At 37.4% G+C, this 16,510-nt stretch overlaps 3 protein-coding genes across 4 annotated transcripts; 2 read left to right on the top strand and 1 right to left on the bottom strand.

Moving 5' to 3' along the window:
• The first annotated feature begins 144 nt into the window (after positions 1 to 144).
• LOC123874952 (oocyte zinc finger protein XlCOF6-like) lies at positions 145 to 4,341 on the top strand. Of its 2 annotated transcripts, none has more exons than XM_045920547.1 (5): positions 145 to 355; positions 591 to 718; positions 803 to 931; positions 1,242 to 1,297; positions 2,635 to 4,341. In XM_045920547.1, exons 1-5 carry the CDS (start codon positions 265 to 267, stop codon positions 3,701 to 3,703), a joined length of 1,473 nt encoding a protein of 490 aa, XP_045776503.1. In that variant the 5' UTR covers positions 145 to 264; the 3' UTR covers positions 3,704 to 4,341. The 2 variants fall into 2 exon arrangements, with proteins under 2 accessions (XP_045776503.1, XP_045776502.1); XM_045920546.1 differs by having other exon boundaries at positions 1,383 to 2,760.
• Positions 4,342 to 6,213: 1,872 nt separating this feature from the next.
• LOC123874963 (transmembrane protein 179) lies at positions 6,214 to 9,664 on the bottom strand. Its single transcript, XM_045920561.1, has 5 exons — positions 9,316 to 9,664; positions 8,989 to 9,132; positions 8,161 to 8,322; positions 7,632 to 7,716; positions 6,214 to 7,156 (listed from the first exon to the last, which is right to left on the bottom strand). The coding sequence occupies exons 1-5, from the start codon at positions 9,429 to 9,431 to the stop codon at positions 6,986 to 6,988; spliced, it is 678 nt and encodes a 225-aa protein (XP_045776517.1). The 5' UTR covers positions 9,432 to 9,664; the 3' UTR covers positions 6,214 to 6,985.
• An 896-nt stretch (positions 9,665 to 10,560) lies between these two features.
• On the top strand, positions 10,561 to 14,999 carry LOC123874958 (protein YIF1B). The gene is made up of 7 exons (XM_045920553.1): positions 10,561 to 10,728; positions 11,740 to 11,931; positions 12,465 to 12,550; positions 12,754 to 12,921; positions 13,304 to 13,427; positions 14,003 to 14,265; positions 14,628 to 14,999. The coding sequence occupies exons 1-7, from the start codon at positions 10,704 to 10,706 to the stop codon at positions 14,880 to 14,882; spliced, it is 1,113 nt and encodes a 370-aa protein (XP_045776509.1). The 5' UTR covers positions 10,561 to 10,703; the 3' UTR covers positions 14,883 to 14,999.
• The last annotated feature ends 1,511 nt before the right edge of the window (positions 15,000 to 16,510 follow it).

Raw genomic sequence — 16,510 nt, 5'->3', positions numbered from 1 at the left:
GGGCAGGATGAAAAAAAATTAACTCTCCATCGCGGTATAATAGTGAAAAATGGTAATAATATAGGTTTTATGTTGTACGGCAATTTAATTAAGGCGAATTCGGAATTCCTACAGAAACTGGTAAAATTAAATTTTTTTGTGGAAACACTGCTTTGATTTGATTCTACCTAAACAAAAACATTATTGATTTTAGATTCCTATTTTTCAGGTTTTTATTTGATTTTACGGTTAATTTTGAATCATGTGTATTAATAAACGTTCAACATGAATTTTTCCGAAAGTGATAGCGGTCAAAATTACCGAAACAATGAAAACGGAAGTTGCTTATTATTTAATAACCTGCAGGAGCACCAAGGTTTGTTTTTAGATGTAAATAAACACAAAGTCGAGAGAGTCTCATGTTTATTCTAATTTATTCGTATATTTACTGAATAGTAGCCTTGAACAGCATTTTGAAGCAACCTTTCCCGTTTGAATTCAACTAACCACAATTTGATAGGTTATGTATTAGATTTTCACATACTTTTCTTGGTAAGTATGTAGGTACAGTACTGAAAATTTTAATTTTGAATAATAGTTTTTGTTTTTAGAATTAGTTGACTTCACAAATGTGTGCCGTATCTGTGCCAGTACAGCAGATCAATCTTGCCCAGTATTTGATGAACTTGGCCAATGTAATGACCTGGCGGGGAAAATTAATAAATATCTACCAATAAAGGTAACATCCAACATATCTGCCAATTTACACTTGGTCAGTGTAGTAGACTATGGTGTATTCTGAAAGAAAATATCAAACTTACAGGTGTCACAGGAAGATGGTCTGCCACAAGTGATCTGTGAGCAATGTCGGAGCACACTCCTGGCGTGGGATGAGCTGGTGCAGTGCTGTATACAGGCTAATGTGGTGTTGCAGCAGAAACTACTGGATCCCGTGAGTTCTTACTGAATACATGGCAGCTAACTCTCTAATCTCTAAAGTCTAAACTGATATAACAAGTGTAAATACTAAATAGTTGTCTATTGCTATCCTGTTCATAATGCTCATTGCAGAAAACGTTGATACTTAGATATGTACCTGTTAATTTTAGAGATTGTGTACCACAAACCATTAAGCTGTGGGACCTTACCTTGAGTAACACAAGGTGAAGTTAACCACAGTTTGTACTCAACAATTAATATACTTAAAAAAAAAACTAAAATTGCACACTGATTTTAAATAACAATTCTCTTTTACTTTGTAGGATAAAACAAAACAAGAGGAAAGAGCAGGATTTACAGAATCACCCATACAGACTGGGTAAGTCTCCACTTCAAACATAATACATTAATTAGTATACCATCTGATTTGTTTTGTGTGAAAAATATTGTACAAATAATTTCAGAACACCATCTTGGTTTTACAATAATGTTGTCAGAGAAATTCTGGCAGATTACTTCAAAGAGCTAAATATTGAGGAAGAAAATGCAGATTTAGAATATGTCTGTCAAATGTGCACTGAGTGTCCAGCTTCCAAATCTGTAGAGGAATTAACTGAACACTTGAATTCATTCCATAGATGTCAACCCCAAAATAAGCAATCTATAGAAGATTTTGTAAAAAATAACATTACTTTTGAAGAGGCTCTTATCACAGATAAAGATGATGAAGATTTTGAACCAGTTCATAATGATATTGACTCTGTTAATGATACTAAAGATATAAAATTTCAAAATTATTGCTGCCCACTTTGTGAAAACGTATTTTCATCCCCGAGTCGACTAATATACCATCTCAATAAGCATATAGACATATCTATTACAGATGGAATTGTGTGTTGTGATCAGTTATATGTAAACAAATTTGATTTTGCAGCTCATATACAAGTTGAACATGTCAGTAGAATCCTAGATGAAAATACTTGTAAAAGTTGTGGGCTAACAGCAAATAATTTGGAGGAACTACAAACTCATATCAATGAGGAGCATCCAGAGAGTAATGATTTGAATGAGAGAACAGAGATATTACATATTTCGAATCGTCAGAAGTACATACCTGTTGTGTGCCCAAAATGTAATAAAACAATTTCTAATAAGTACAATTTACGCTTACATATTATGCACAGTCATAACCAACCAACAACATTCACATGCGAAAAATGCAATAAATCATACAAAAGCAGGGGAAGTTTGAACTACCATCACAAAATATATCACGAGGGTAACCTTAGATACCTATGTTCCTTTTGTGGGGAAGCGTTTCCCACGCGTGGTTCTAGGAATGTCCATGCCAGAATTCACACGGGAGCGAAACCGTTCGAGTGTTACCACTGTGGAAAATGTTATAGAGCAAAAAACACATTAGACCGTCATATGGACATGCACTTGGATATAAGGAAATATGCTTGCAACTTATGTCCCAATAAGTTCAGAAAGAAAACCCATCTGACTTACCATTTACGTACGCACGAAAAGAAATTGAATAAGAGAAATAATAAAGATTAAAGTATGGATAACCCAATCTGTAGAGACTCACCTAGTCTTTTAGGATGCTGCTTTGAAAAATCAGCAAGACACTTGGCGGTCGCTCTTCTAAATGTTATAACACAAAAATAGTGATTCGAGAAGGAAGTGAATAACCGGGGTTGTTTGTTGCAGGACTCCCCGACGCGTCAGCTTTGAGGCTTTCCTGCTTGACCAGGAAGAAAATGATGATCTGAGCGACCATAAGAGTAATACAGAAAGTGACTGGCAAAACACACATGCTGAAATCGTTTCGGACGATGACGATAGACCTCTCGCAGCCATAGCAAAATCGAAATCCAATTTATACCAGGATTTTTATGACGCACTCGTGAATTTCCGAAATCATTTCGTAACAGAGCACGATAGCCAAATCGTATGTTCCGACTTTTCTGATTCAAGTGACTCTGAAGATGCAAAAGAGAGGGATTCGGAAAAAGTAAACTTGAACAGCTTTGATGATCTCACGGATTGTAACATGCGGAAGGATAAAATGGATGAACAAACCCGGACGGAACTCAGCCAAGTACAAACAAAAATCAACGGCAAAGTTTACTACACTTGCAAAATTTGCGGGAAGCATCTCAGTTCCACACATACGTACATATTCCATAAACGGATACACACTGGGGAGCGACCTTGTGTGTGTCACATTTGTGGGAAGCAATTCCGTGCCCCGAACGGCTTGAAACGCCACGTGACCGAAACACATGAGAAACAACGCTGGTACACCTGTATAGTCTGTTTCAAGAACTTCGCGAATTCTCAGAACTTGAAGCAGCATATGAGGATTCATACTGGGGAGCGACCCTTTGTGTGTCCACACTGCGGGAAAAGATTTACGCAGAGCGGCTCTTTGCACGTACATTTAAAGACGCATAGTGACCATTATCCGCACCACTGTGCGGAATGCGGCGCTAAATTTAGACTTCGTTCAGGATTAACCCGACATCGGCTAAAACACACAGGTCAACGACCACACGTCTGCGTTCATTGCGGTAAAGGATTTCGACAGAAACACGAGTTGAACAGCCACATTCTCGCCCATACTGACTCGAAGCCTCACGCGTGTACATTCTGTGGTACTGCGTTCCGACAACGCAGGGCTCTGAGGCACCATTGCAAACGCTTACATCAGAACGAAGTTAGCGACGCGACGCAAATACCAAATGTGTACAATCATGTCGGGCAATACGAGGGATAGGAATGTTTTCCTTCTGCCTTAGCATTAAATTCTGGACCAAATATAGTTGCATATTTACAAAAACTGTTTTTAATTTTCATCCAACTTCTTGACACTACATATATGTAAGAACTTCTGGTAAAACACCATTCATCTACAAGTCAAAATAAAGATTACATAGTGGTAGACATAGTCTTTGTGTGTCTTGCAGAATGCACCGTTATTTTATCCATAATAATTTCATTCGCATATTGATTTGTATCTAGGTACTAAGGCATTCTTGATAATGACATTGAATCATGATGTTGAATGTGCTGATAGATTTACAATCAGCCTTAGGCACAACGCACATCAGCAGTGTGGAATGGGGCCGTGTACCAAATATAAATAGCTTTATTTACTTTGGTATAACAATGTCGCCTTCAGCTCCGATTTTAGAGTCCTTTGAATCTCTCCGTGTTTTGTTTTCATTATACTAGTTTGAACCGTGTGAGTTTTAGTAGTAACCAAAAAATTCTCTGCTGCACTCTACACTGTAGGTGTGCGCCAGACTTAAGTTAATGTATTTAAAATTTTATTTGCAGTCAAACATTGATATGTGTGAAAATTGAGAACGATTGCATCGACAAAACTACAGAACTTGGCACACTTTGCAATCGGAAAAAAGAAAGTATTGAGAAGCCCCAAAAAATTATGACGAGAGACGGGAAGAAATATGTCGTATGTGATATATGTAACAAGAACATAGCGATAGCGTCGTGGAGACGCCATTCGCAATCACACTCAACTGTGAAAAGGTATAGTTGTCATACTTGCGGGTTAGGGTTCAACGACAGTGGGAACTTATCGAGACACAGCAAAGCTTTACACGGCGAACATAGGCCTCATACATGCAGTATATGCCACAAGTCTTTCTCAAGAAACGGGCATCTCAAAGAGCATATAAAAACTCACTATGAAAACAGAGATTACATTTGTGACATGTGCGGCAAAGCATCGAAATCCAGTGCAGCTTTGAGGATGCATAGAAAGATTCACGCGAACGAATACAGATTTCGTTGTATCTATTGCGAATCCAAGTTTAAGAGGAGATGTGAGTTGCTTGTTCATATTTCAGTACATACAGGGGAAAAGTCCCATTTATGTGGTTGTGGTAAAGCATTTCGACTCCCAAGCCAATTGAGAAATCACACACGCACGCATATCAAAGAAATGGAGGCAATGGATCAAGAGTTGGAATGATTTCTCGAACTACCTTCATTTGAATAAAAGAGAATTCGGAAAAGTTGTCATGACCTACTCCTGAGATGTGGTCAGAAGGTGGCGTGTAAGTCCAATGATGTACCATTCAATTTTACATTACAATATAAGTAAATTGCTGAAATGACCTTATTAAAGTTCTTGATTGAAACATGTTTTACTCATTTAGAGAAAAAAAAAAACTATTACTTCCAGACTACATCTGAAATTTTATTTTGGTTAACTTAATTCAATTACATTATAAATAATATTGCATTACCATTAGTACAAAATATGTTATGGTAAATAAAAAAATCTTAAAATTATTATCATCAGGAGGAGATCCTTATTAACACAGAACAGGCCAATATGTGTCACGAGTGTTGAACTAGATTACGAATAAAAACAGCTTCGTGACGACAACTATAGCTAGATGTGCATGAAATATTCTAAGAATCCTGAATTAAGGTGGAAGCGACGGACCTGCCCGCGAAATTCAAATTTAATTAGGTTTTTCGCAATTTGTAAACTAATACGACAACGTAGGCTTATGGAAATTAATTCTAGTATCGACTAATTTGTGAGAATAGTCGATACTAGAATTAATTTCTTAAACTGGACCCTTTCAAGTAAAGATTTTTATATAGACCTGTGAGGATGCCATTGTCGCAAGTAAAATACCATAAGCCTACTTTGTCGTATTAGTTTACAAATTGCGAAAAACCAAATTAAATTTGAATTTCGCGGGCAGCCCCGTCTCAGGCCCCTTAAAAAAATATTTTATGATCAAATCTATCTATAGGATCTGTAAAATTAATTTAAACAAAAATACCTAAGGTGAATTCCATTACAAAATAAATAAATACATCATTTTTGTACAAATAATAAGTAATTATTCTCTAAAATATCACAATAATAATTAAAAATTAATTCTAATTTCTATACAATAAAAATCTGTTTCATTCAGGCCTTGGTAGTACAATTATTACAAATCAAAGATAAAATAAATTATGATTTCGCAAATAAAATAAAATTTAATTTAATTAAATACTAATAAAAAATATAAGGTTACTTATAAATAGCAATTTTTTCCATCTTGAAGACTAATTTGGGATATTCAGAAATCTTAATCTAAAAGTAAAAATAACAAGTTTTATTTATGAGATGCTGAGTTTGTGACATGTTTAAAGTTCTATAATTAGAATATGTTATAGGTACATAGGTACTTAAATCTAATGTTAATTCTGAATAACTCTTGATCTGATATTAAATTATTTACCTTGATACAAAAAAAATGTAGTAAATATTCTAACTTATTTTTTTATGACTCACTACACATTTTACAGTTAAATTACATACATTCACATCATAACTCATATTGAGTTATTGTTATTAAAGAAATGGTTATTAAAGCCTCATATTATCAAAAATAATAATTTTAGCGTTTTAGCGTTAGCGGTCAGAGCGTCGGGCGTGAACCTAAAAGACGCAGGTTCGAATCCTGCCGGTTTCGTAATTTTGGTATGTATTTAAAAATTATTTAGAAATTTCCTTGAAGAATAGGTAAAAACACTATCGTAAAAATTCATTAGTTGTGATCAGAATCAGTACCAGTTACCATTTCAAAGTCGAAATATCGATTTAATGTATGAACTTCTATGTTCGACGTTATTTAGTTAGCGAATCAACATACACTCTGTCTTAACTACGAATGATCACCACCAAGCTCATTTGACATTGATGCTTCACTGAGTCACATGAAAATGATTTTTCATAGAAAATCTTCAATGAATTACAAATTGTTAAATGAGCTCGTATCTTAGTTTTAAGTTTACGTAATGAATTAATTATCACTATTATATTATTATTTTACAAATTAAAAAGTGTACAATCATTTGATACCCAATTTGAATAAATGATTGGACTTTGACTCAGTGGCTATCATTCATTGTTGGACACTGTGTTAACGAATTACCTCGCTTTTGAAGACGAAGAATCTCATCAGCTTTGTGCAGCAGCCAGGGTGGGTTGGAGTACCCCTTAGCATGAGTATCAGTGGTAGGTTCAGTTGTGGTGCGCCAGCAGGGGAGGGGTGGAGCCCCCCTCGCGCACGAGGCGCTGCCGCTCGCGGTACATGGACACCTGGATGTTCTGCAGCTGGTGGTAGCGGCACACCTTCAGCACCGCGAACACCGCGAGCCCCACCCACGTCGCGAACGCGCCCCACGCGCCGAACTGCGCACACCATCATCGTTAACATCACCATACTCATAAAATATACAGATACATAATAGTATTGGGTAACATTTCACTATATTGTCTGTTTTCTATATGAAGGAAAACTAAATGCTAAGTAAATCGGTCATGTACGAGTCAGACACACAAAGGGTTCCATACCATTGTACAGTCAGCAATAAAGCTATATTTGCACCCGTCCATAGTTGCCTGTACTGGCGGATGCAAACCTGACTTTGTTGCTGACTGTACAAGAAATAACAGCGGACCATTTTGAAATCTTTATTATTGTTGTTATAGCAACAACATAAATACACATTCTGTGAAAATTTAAGCTCTCTACCTATTACTTTTATGTTCACAAGATACAGCCCACTGACAGACGGACAGTGGAGGCTTAGTATTAGGGTCCTGTTGGCGCCCTTCGTGAACGGAACCTTAAAAATGGTAAATTATAAGAATCAGCTTTATGTACCTGTGCAGTGCCCAGTTCAATGTAGAACCCGTGTGTGGATATCTTGTCTTTCTTGTCTATATCCTGGCCTGTCGCATCTTCACAGCTAGGGGAAGAACATGAATCATTTTAATAGGTACCATATTTATCATTTAACAGTACAATAAGTATGCAAATACATGACTTTGAACTACAGTGTCCATCCAGCCCATCTGACGGGCACTCTTGTGTCTTCCTTTACTTTTTTCTCTATGCTGCTGCTGGTTACTCTATCCACGGAAAATAGACCAAGATCCACATACAAACGATAGAGACAAAAATATCAGTGGGTGCTAACCATTTTGAGTCAACAACCAATCACAAACGAAACTATGTTCTCTTGGTGACTCAAAATGTCTACTAAGACTTTTGTCCCTGTCTTTTGAATGAGATTATGTAACAGAGAGAGCCCTATACTGATTTCTTTCCAAGTATAAGAAAAGTTTTTCAATAATTTACCTGAGCGAATCTAAGGTAGGTCAGCTATTCTGGATCAAAAAGGTAACTCTACCTTGGAAATCGTTCCACAATGTTCTGGCACCAGGTCATGAAACCCAGGGTCACCAGCGAAGCGGCCGACACCGCGAGCGCGCACAGAATTGCGCAGCCCACTGCCTCGATGAAGGCAGACAGGAAGGAGCTGTCTATGCCGCGATACATGAACATTGACAGTCTGTGGACACACAGATTGTTGAATAGAAGGTGTTACTTTGCGGAAGTCCAAGATGTATACAACCACAAGCGAAGGTGGAAGTATGGATTAGCATACTTCCACCTTAAAATTATAAATGTGAAAGTGTATCTGTCAGTCTGTCTGCTAGCTTTTCACGGCCCAACAGTTAAACCAAGTTACTGAAAGATATAGTGTTAGCTTACATCCCAGGGAAGTACATAAGCTACTTTTTATCCCAGAAAATCAAAGAGTTCCCATGGGGTTCTTAAAGGTCCATCTGTTTAACAGATTTATATGAAAGGTACAGAGATATCATGCGTCCTGGCAATTGACATAGGCAACTTTTTATTCAGAAAATCAAAGAGTACCCACTGGATTTAAAAACCCTAAATCCACGCAGACTTAGTTGTGGGTATCATCTAGTTTGCTAAAATCCATCAAATGAGACAGTACAACATGCAGTATGTGATATGCACCGCCTGGACACCCATTACTCAAGAAATAGGAAAGCAAAGTAGTACCATAAAAAAATCACATGAGTCCATTGCTCCATTCATTGCAACATGACTGAAGGACAAACCAGCACACTTTCACATATATAGTGATGATTATTATGATGATTCCAAACACATCTGGGATCTCTGATCTAGGAGTGAAGTAACTCACCTGTATATCTGCAAGAAGCAGACCAAAAACATGAGCACCCCCACCGCTATGACGTAGTTGCAGTAGGAGCTGGAAGCCCAGGACACCAGCAGCTGCCCGTCCTCCTCCTGCCACACACCCTTGGAGAATAGCAGGCAGTGCCCACTGGAAACAAACAAGTATTTTTACCCGACTGCAGCAAAGTCAAAAGGAAGGATTATGATTTTATCATGCAGTATTGTTATTGCAAGACAATCAAGACTTATGGAAAAGAATTACGAGGTCCAGGTTGGAGCGGGGTAGCCGAAAATATGCCTATTCACTCTTGCCATAAAGATAAAACCTTACCTGAATTCATCTTGATGCATACCCATCGGCACAATGATGCATAGCGAGAGGATGAGACCTATCACGTAGCCTGCGATTTGGCTTAAAAGTAACACGTTTACGTTTCCTATAGCCATTTTAACGCAAATGTTATGCGAAGTTAATGATAACCATCGGCAAATCAACACAACAAAAGATACCACTCAATTTTTTTTTTTTATCTTCTTTGGTGAAACCAATTATGTTATCGAATTTAGGTAAGTTCTTTACAAATGTGTATACAATCGAAACTTCTTTAAGTCTTCTAATTTAACAACAAAAATAATAAAAAATTGCGATTTGCGAACTTGATGCTAAAATCATACAATTTGTGATTTGTGATTGTCAAATGTCAATTGTCATTTGTCAGTTGTCACATGTCAGTCTATTGTTGCCTATACTTTTTTTCTCTTGTCTGGCTTTACAAAGATTAGCCAATGTCAAATTTGTAGCTGTTATTTGTAACAAGTTAGTTAAACTATACAAGTATGGACCCCATCTGTGCCGGCGCTCGCCGACATACGCACGGCACTCCCTTAGAGTGCTTTCCAGTCAGTTTTAACAAAAAAAAAAACACTCCAAAAAGGCAGAGCACGGCCGCCAGCTAACACCAACACAGACGAAGTCCTATACTAATTACGATACATAAGGCAAAACCAATAGTGACTACAATCAACATCAAACAACAAAATCAAGGCAACTATCGATAGAGTAGAACTAGTTACCTATAGCATCGATTGTTTTTGTAACTATTGCCAAAGTTTGCAATACTATCGATTGAACGTATGATTATTTATCGATAGTATTGCCTTCATATCAATAGTATTATTTGTTAAGCGCTATCGATAGTACTATCGATAGTTATCCTGAATAGTTTTTGATCGAGATTAACTATTGATAGTCAAACTATCGGTAGTTCCAACACTACAAGTCGCTTCACGAACATCACTGTCATTGTCAAGATAAAAACTGTTAGTTAATTAACTTTTTAACTGGCTCTGTAGGTCTGGAATCTAGGTCTTTAAGCCTTTTCTTTTAAACACAGCTGATTGAACACGAAATCGATCAAGGCTGTGAGCATCTGAAAAGGAATTTAGCGTTCATGGAAAAATCTTCTATTTTTATTAGGTATTGACTGAAGACGAAAAATCAAAACAACTTAAACAACTTGGTTTTTGGCACTTGGCAGTTTTCTGTCAATGTCATTCATCGTCAAAACTCAAAAGTCAAATTAACTACACGTCAAACAAAAATCCGAGAAATGCTTGGTTGATGATGTGTTTTTCGGTCGTTTAATCGAAAAATAAATTAACTTAATGAAACTTTTATTATGTCGGTACATCGTTGTTGACCTAAACTAAGACAGGAACATGAATTTCAATGCTTCAAGAAATGGTGAGTTCGCAAAAATCACTATATAGTTTGATATAGCCCAGTCACATGAATCAGTTCATTTTTGCCTTAGTACAAGTTTTGCGTATGTTTAGAAATACACTTCCTTTTATGAAGAGCTATCACATATCAACTACCGGCATTGGAAGGCCACAAAAAGAACAATAACTTTTAACTGTAAAAACTCTGTCAGTTTTTTTGGTTTAATTTGATATTCTCTATAAGATTTTGTGACCCCTATCTAGTTTCACAAGGCAGAAACAAAGTCATAAATAATATAAGTAGGTGACTGAAGTCCAAAAACATAGACTTGGCAAATACCTAAGGTATTTTACCTAATGGTTGGGAGATTAAATAAAATAGGGGTAACATAGTATTTTAGATGTGACTGAAGCTGATAATAAAAAGAATACCTAGCTGAGTTTGTTGTGGGCTTCTTGTCAGACCAGGGCGCATTTGGAACCTTGTGGCTTTAGTTTTAAGTTTACATATTAACTATCTATCACCATTACATCATTACTTACAAATTGAACAATTAATTATTAAAAAAGTTTTGACATCAGTACACATTTCCTTTTGAAAAATGGCACTGAGGGATTAACACAATAAAACTGAATTTGCACACTTCATATCTAATGTAAATATTACACGAAAAGTCCTGACTCACTAACTGATATCATGGCCTGGCCCAAACCCATGGACGTAGACAGCTGAAATTTTGTTGAGAGGTCTCTTTATAATGTAGAATAGAATAGAATATATTTTTTTTCTAATAAAATTATACAAGTGCTTTTGAATTTAAAAGTGTGTAGACAAGGAATAAGATGGGATTTTTGACATTCCCATGCCAGAATATTTTTTTTTAATTCCATATAGAATTAAAACAAAATATTCTCGCCAAGTGTAGCTCTAGAATCTAGATGATCACTATTCACTAATTTGTAATAATTATGATGAATTTTTCATTCATGCATTCTCATACTCAAATTTTCTAAAAACTTGGTTTCTCTCCAGTGGCTGCGGGCGGGCCTCGCAAACCCAAGCGTGTGAGCGATGTGACAGCAATGGGAGCCCCCACTCCTGCACCATCATTTGGCCCGACACCTGCTTACAACCCAGCATATGCCCAGGGTCCTCCGCCCCCTTACTCACAGGGGATCCAGTTGGATGGAGCTCAAAACTTTGCTGCCCCTGATCCTGCTGGCAGTAAGTACTTAGTCATCAATGTGACATCAGTGGGAGCCCCCTCTTACAGCTTCCCAGCTGCTACTAACCTAGTCACCCAGGTTTTTCCACCTACTTATTCACAGGGGATTACGATCTATCACTTTAGGAGATATTTGGCTCCTCCTAAGAACTGAGAATATACATATTCTTTAGTACATTGTTTATTAGGTGTCTTACCAATGCAAGGATGGTGTGAAGACTGACTTATATGTATAAAATAATAATTTTCTCTGCCTTTGCTGAGTTAGGTCATCATACTCAGTAAGTGTTCATGTGATTACAATAGCAGCTCCCTCTCCTGCACCTGACTGCTACTTACAACCCAGTACACTTACAAGTGTAAGTGGAGAGACAGGTCTGGTGGAACCTTCAGTGGAGCAAATTTTTCCCCTACTGACATTGCTGGAATGAAGTTATTATCTTTTTGTTTCTGTCCATTACCAACGGTAAAAAAATACTATATTTCTGTGTTATTCTATTTCCATTAGTGTTGAGATTTACTTGTTCTGCAGATTTTGGCTACATGGGTGGGTTTGCGCAGTCTCCTATGGCCTCTCCAGCCAACATTGGCTCCATGCTTCAGCAGCCCATTGTACAGGTAAAGATATAATTTTAATAATAACTGTAAATTAACCTAAGAGTTGAAATCTCATTCTCTTAGCCGAGTTCTAGGTATGTATCTGGGAGCCCACTGCATAATTATCCCACTGTCCATCCATTATATCCATTATAGAATTAATGGAAAGGGGTCACAACCCTCAGTAATGATGAATATGACTATTAAGAATTGCTGGTTTCCAGGATATGGCGATGCAATACGGCAACCAGTTGGCAGCTCAGGGTCGGGAAGTGGTGAAGAGGGAGCTGGACAAGTTTGTGCCAGTGTCGCGACTGCGGTACTACTTCGCGGTGGACACCAAATACGTGCTGAGCAAATTGCTGCTCATCCTGTTCCCATACAGACATAAGGTGGGCTACTTTTTATTCAGATACAAATTATTAGCCCTTGATTGCAATCTCACCTAGATGAAGTCTAAGAAGCGGGCTAACCTGGAAGGGGTATGGCAGTTTTCATTAAACCAATACTCCTTTGGTTTCTACACGGCATCGTACTGGAACGCTAAAATCGCTTGGCGGCACGGCTTTGTCTGTAGGGTGGTAACAAGCCTCCCACCAGACCAGATCAGAAATTTAGAAATTATAAAATTCCAAACCCCTGCCGGGAATCGAACCCGGACCTCCCACTGATAAGACCACAGCGCCAGGGAGACGGAGGGAGGGAGGGAATCGATCTGCTGGTCACATAAGTAGTGTCAGAAGTGGAGTACAAAGTGTTGGTGGTATGTTGCAGGAGTGGATGGTGAAGTACGACCAGGAGAACCCGGTGGCGCCGCGCTACGACGTCAACGCGCCAGATCTGTACATCCCTTCCATGGGCTACGTCACCTATGTGCTGCTGGCTGGGTTTATGCTGGGTAAACAAGATAATCCTAATAATAAACAATAATCTATCTAAGGACCAAATATCCCGCGAAAATTATCCACATGGATTGCGGTATTTTATAAAATCCATGGAAATATTTGATTTTCCAGGACAAAATAGCTTATTTTCATCACAGGGATTCAAACTATCTCTGATACTTACTGTATACTGTATTTTACCAAAACTGATTAAAGGGGCAGTGAAAAGCTAACAACACAGACAGAGACATCCTTCCACATTTGTAATATGTATTAGTATAATTTATTAAGATAAATCAGTGAAGACATATAAGGCCGCATTCACACGGGGCCTGTTATTGGCGATTTGATAAAAACACGATTCGTCATGACGAGTGAATGTTCACATTCGTTTCGTTTGACGAACATGATTTTTTAAAGGCCATACGTTATTTAAGACGTTATTTTTCACGATTATTGATGCGTGTGAACACGGGCATTTAAAAAGCACTGTCGCCGTCAAAAAAATAAAACGATTTGTGAAAAATGAGGATTCAAAATGACGATTAGTCAAACGTCCTCAGGTGAATAAACACTAATACTATTCCAGGTCTCCAGCACCGATTCTCCCCAGAACAGATCAGCATACAAGCATCGAGTGCACTGGCATACATCATATTCGAGATGGTTCTCTATCTTGTGACGCTATATATCACAAACACCACCACAGCACTCAAGACCCTGGACCTGCTTGCGTTCTCGGGCTACAAGTACACTGTGATGATCTTCAGTCTGCTCGGGGCTCTGATGCTGGGCCCCATGGGCTACTACTGCTGCCTGGTGGTGTGCAGCTTTGGCCTGTCCTATTTCCTGGTGAGTGGTTACCATCATATCATCTCGCGCAATACTGAGCTCGGGTCTCGTCTCGGATCAGGGAATGAGAAGGATTTAAGATAAACCACCAGCATGAGCCAAATTTGTATGACAGACTTAACACACACCTTCCAGAATATTATGAAGAAAGTAAGTAGCAAGTGATATTTGATTGCTTAAAATGCTGTGGCCTGTGAGCATTCAATTGATAAATAGGTCTGGAATAAAAGTATCCTATGTGCAAGTTATCTCTGTACCTTTAATTAAAATCGGTTTAACCGTGAAAATTGAACAGACAGACAAGCAAACTTTCGCATTAATATGTAATATTGATATGGATTTAAAAACCATGTTGTTTTCAGGTAAAAACCCTCCGACTGCAGCTCCTGTCAGGCTCAACACAGGCGCCCGAGCAGCCAAGCTACGGTGGTTACGCGACCAACTACGCGGCGCCCAACCCATACGCAGAGAGCTGGACTAAGTCGTCCAACAGTGGGACCAAACGACGGGTGTACTTCCTACTATTTGTGGCTATCACACAGCCGCTGCTGTCGTGGTGGCTCACTTACCATCTAGTGCCCTCTAGTGCTGCATTGCCCGTGACGTCAGCTCGATAGCATTACGAACCCTAGAACAAAAGTGTGAAGTGATGAGTGTTTTCATGTTATCCCTAAATATGGACAAACTTTGATGAAATCAATGTGACACCCCAATCCATGCTTGATATTATAAATGTGAATGTGTGTCTGTCTGTTGCCTTTACCCACTTACGAAACTTGACGAAATTTTGCTTATAGAGATAGCTTACATCCCAGTGATGGACATAGGGTACTCAAATCTAGAAAATCAAAGAGTTCATTTATAAATAAATTAATTAATCTTTATTATCTTGACAAAACAGTGTTAAAAAACTTTAGTTTGAAGCCCTGCCTCTTGATGAAGTGAAAACTGTGTTTCAGGAGGCAGTTAGTTATAAATAAATAGATTATTATGTATGGGCAAATATCACAGTGTGATTGACTTAGGCTTTTTTTTATAAATCCCATGAGAACTCTTCGGATTTCTGGGATAAAAAGTAGCCTATATCCATTTTTGGATGCAAGCTGTTTCTATACCAAACTGACAATGCCTGAAAATCAGACTATGTGGAAATATGTTTATGAAAAACTTGTAGTAAATCTATTTTTCCAAGATGTCTGCATTCAATTTTGTCAAAATTGGTTAAACAGACAGGGTGAGCTAACAGACAGACACTCTTTCACACTAACAATATTATAGTCTTGATAACAAGAATAAATATGGTACTCAGCAAAACTGTAAAACTAGGCAATGTCCAGACACAAATCTGGTTAGATTTCTTTGTCACCCTACTGACCGCCCATAATAATTCTCCTTCTGATTGCCTAATACCAGATGAAAATAGAGTAAGGAAACTTGATCTTGAATCGAAATCTGTCAAATATCAAACTAGGGGTGGTGTGAAATCAAAAATACCTAGTCCTTTTAATTGTCTACCTAGCGTCAAATGTAGGAAACATTTGACGCCTACCAGTGTAGGTGAAGCCTCAACGTTTTTTTAGTTTCTTGATTGTCGTGAACTGTGCTAATACTTTTTACTATTGGCTAAAAGTTTTAGCAAGAGGACAAATTAATTCGGCCAATGACACCACTTGAAAGTTTTAGATTTTGGGTTTTGAATAACATGTAAATACTGTGTAAAATGTACATGATTCGATTTTGGTGCAATCTCTTAAATTAAAAGTGATCAATCAGCAAAATGCAACAAAGCAGGTTTGACATTAAAAATGAATTAACACATTTTTTTATTCTGTACATTATAAGAAATCATTAATTTTTTATAAAATTAACTTATGATTGTATTTATATAGCAATTTTTGAAAACAAGTTCTAAATTGTAATACATTGTGTAAAGATTTTGTAATAAAATACTACATTCAATTAATAACAGGTAAAACTATCCCATTTCCTTTTTTTTAAAGGTACTTTATTACCTATTGAAATTCTAGTATTTAAAAAGTTAAAACTTGTTAATGTTACACAGATATCATATCAATTCTTTAAGATTGCTGAAGATTGAAGATATTATTGTAATATTTGTTATTGGTAATTCAAATTGTATAGTTTCTGTAAATATATTAGTTTGAATGAATCTTTTAGGACATGTCTTTATTTATATTCCTAATAGTGATTATCCATTAAATAATGAGACCATCTGAATCAGGCA

Source organism: Maniola jurtina, chromosome 19 (genome assembly GCF_905333055.1).
Source record: "Maniola jurtina chromosome 19, ilManJurt1.1, whole genome shotgun sequence".
NCBI classification, from domain to species: Eukaryota; Metazoa; Arthropoda; class Insecta; order Lepidoptera; family Nymphalidae; genus Maniola; species Maniola jurtina.
This window is presented reverse-complemented; position numbering and strand designations above follow the sequence as displayed.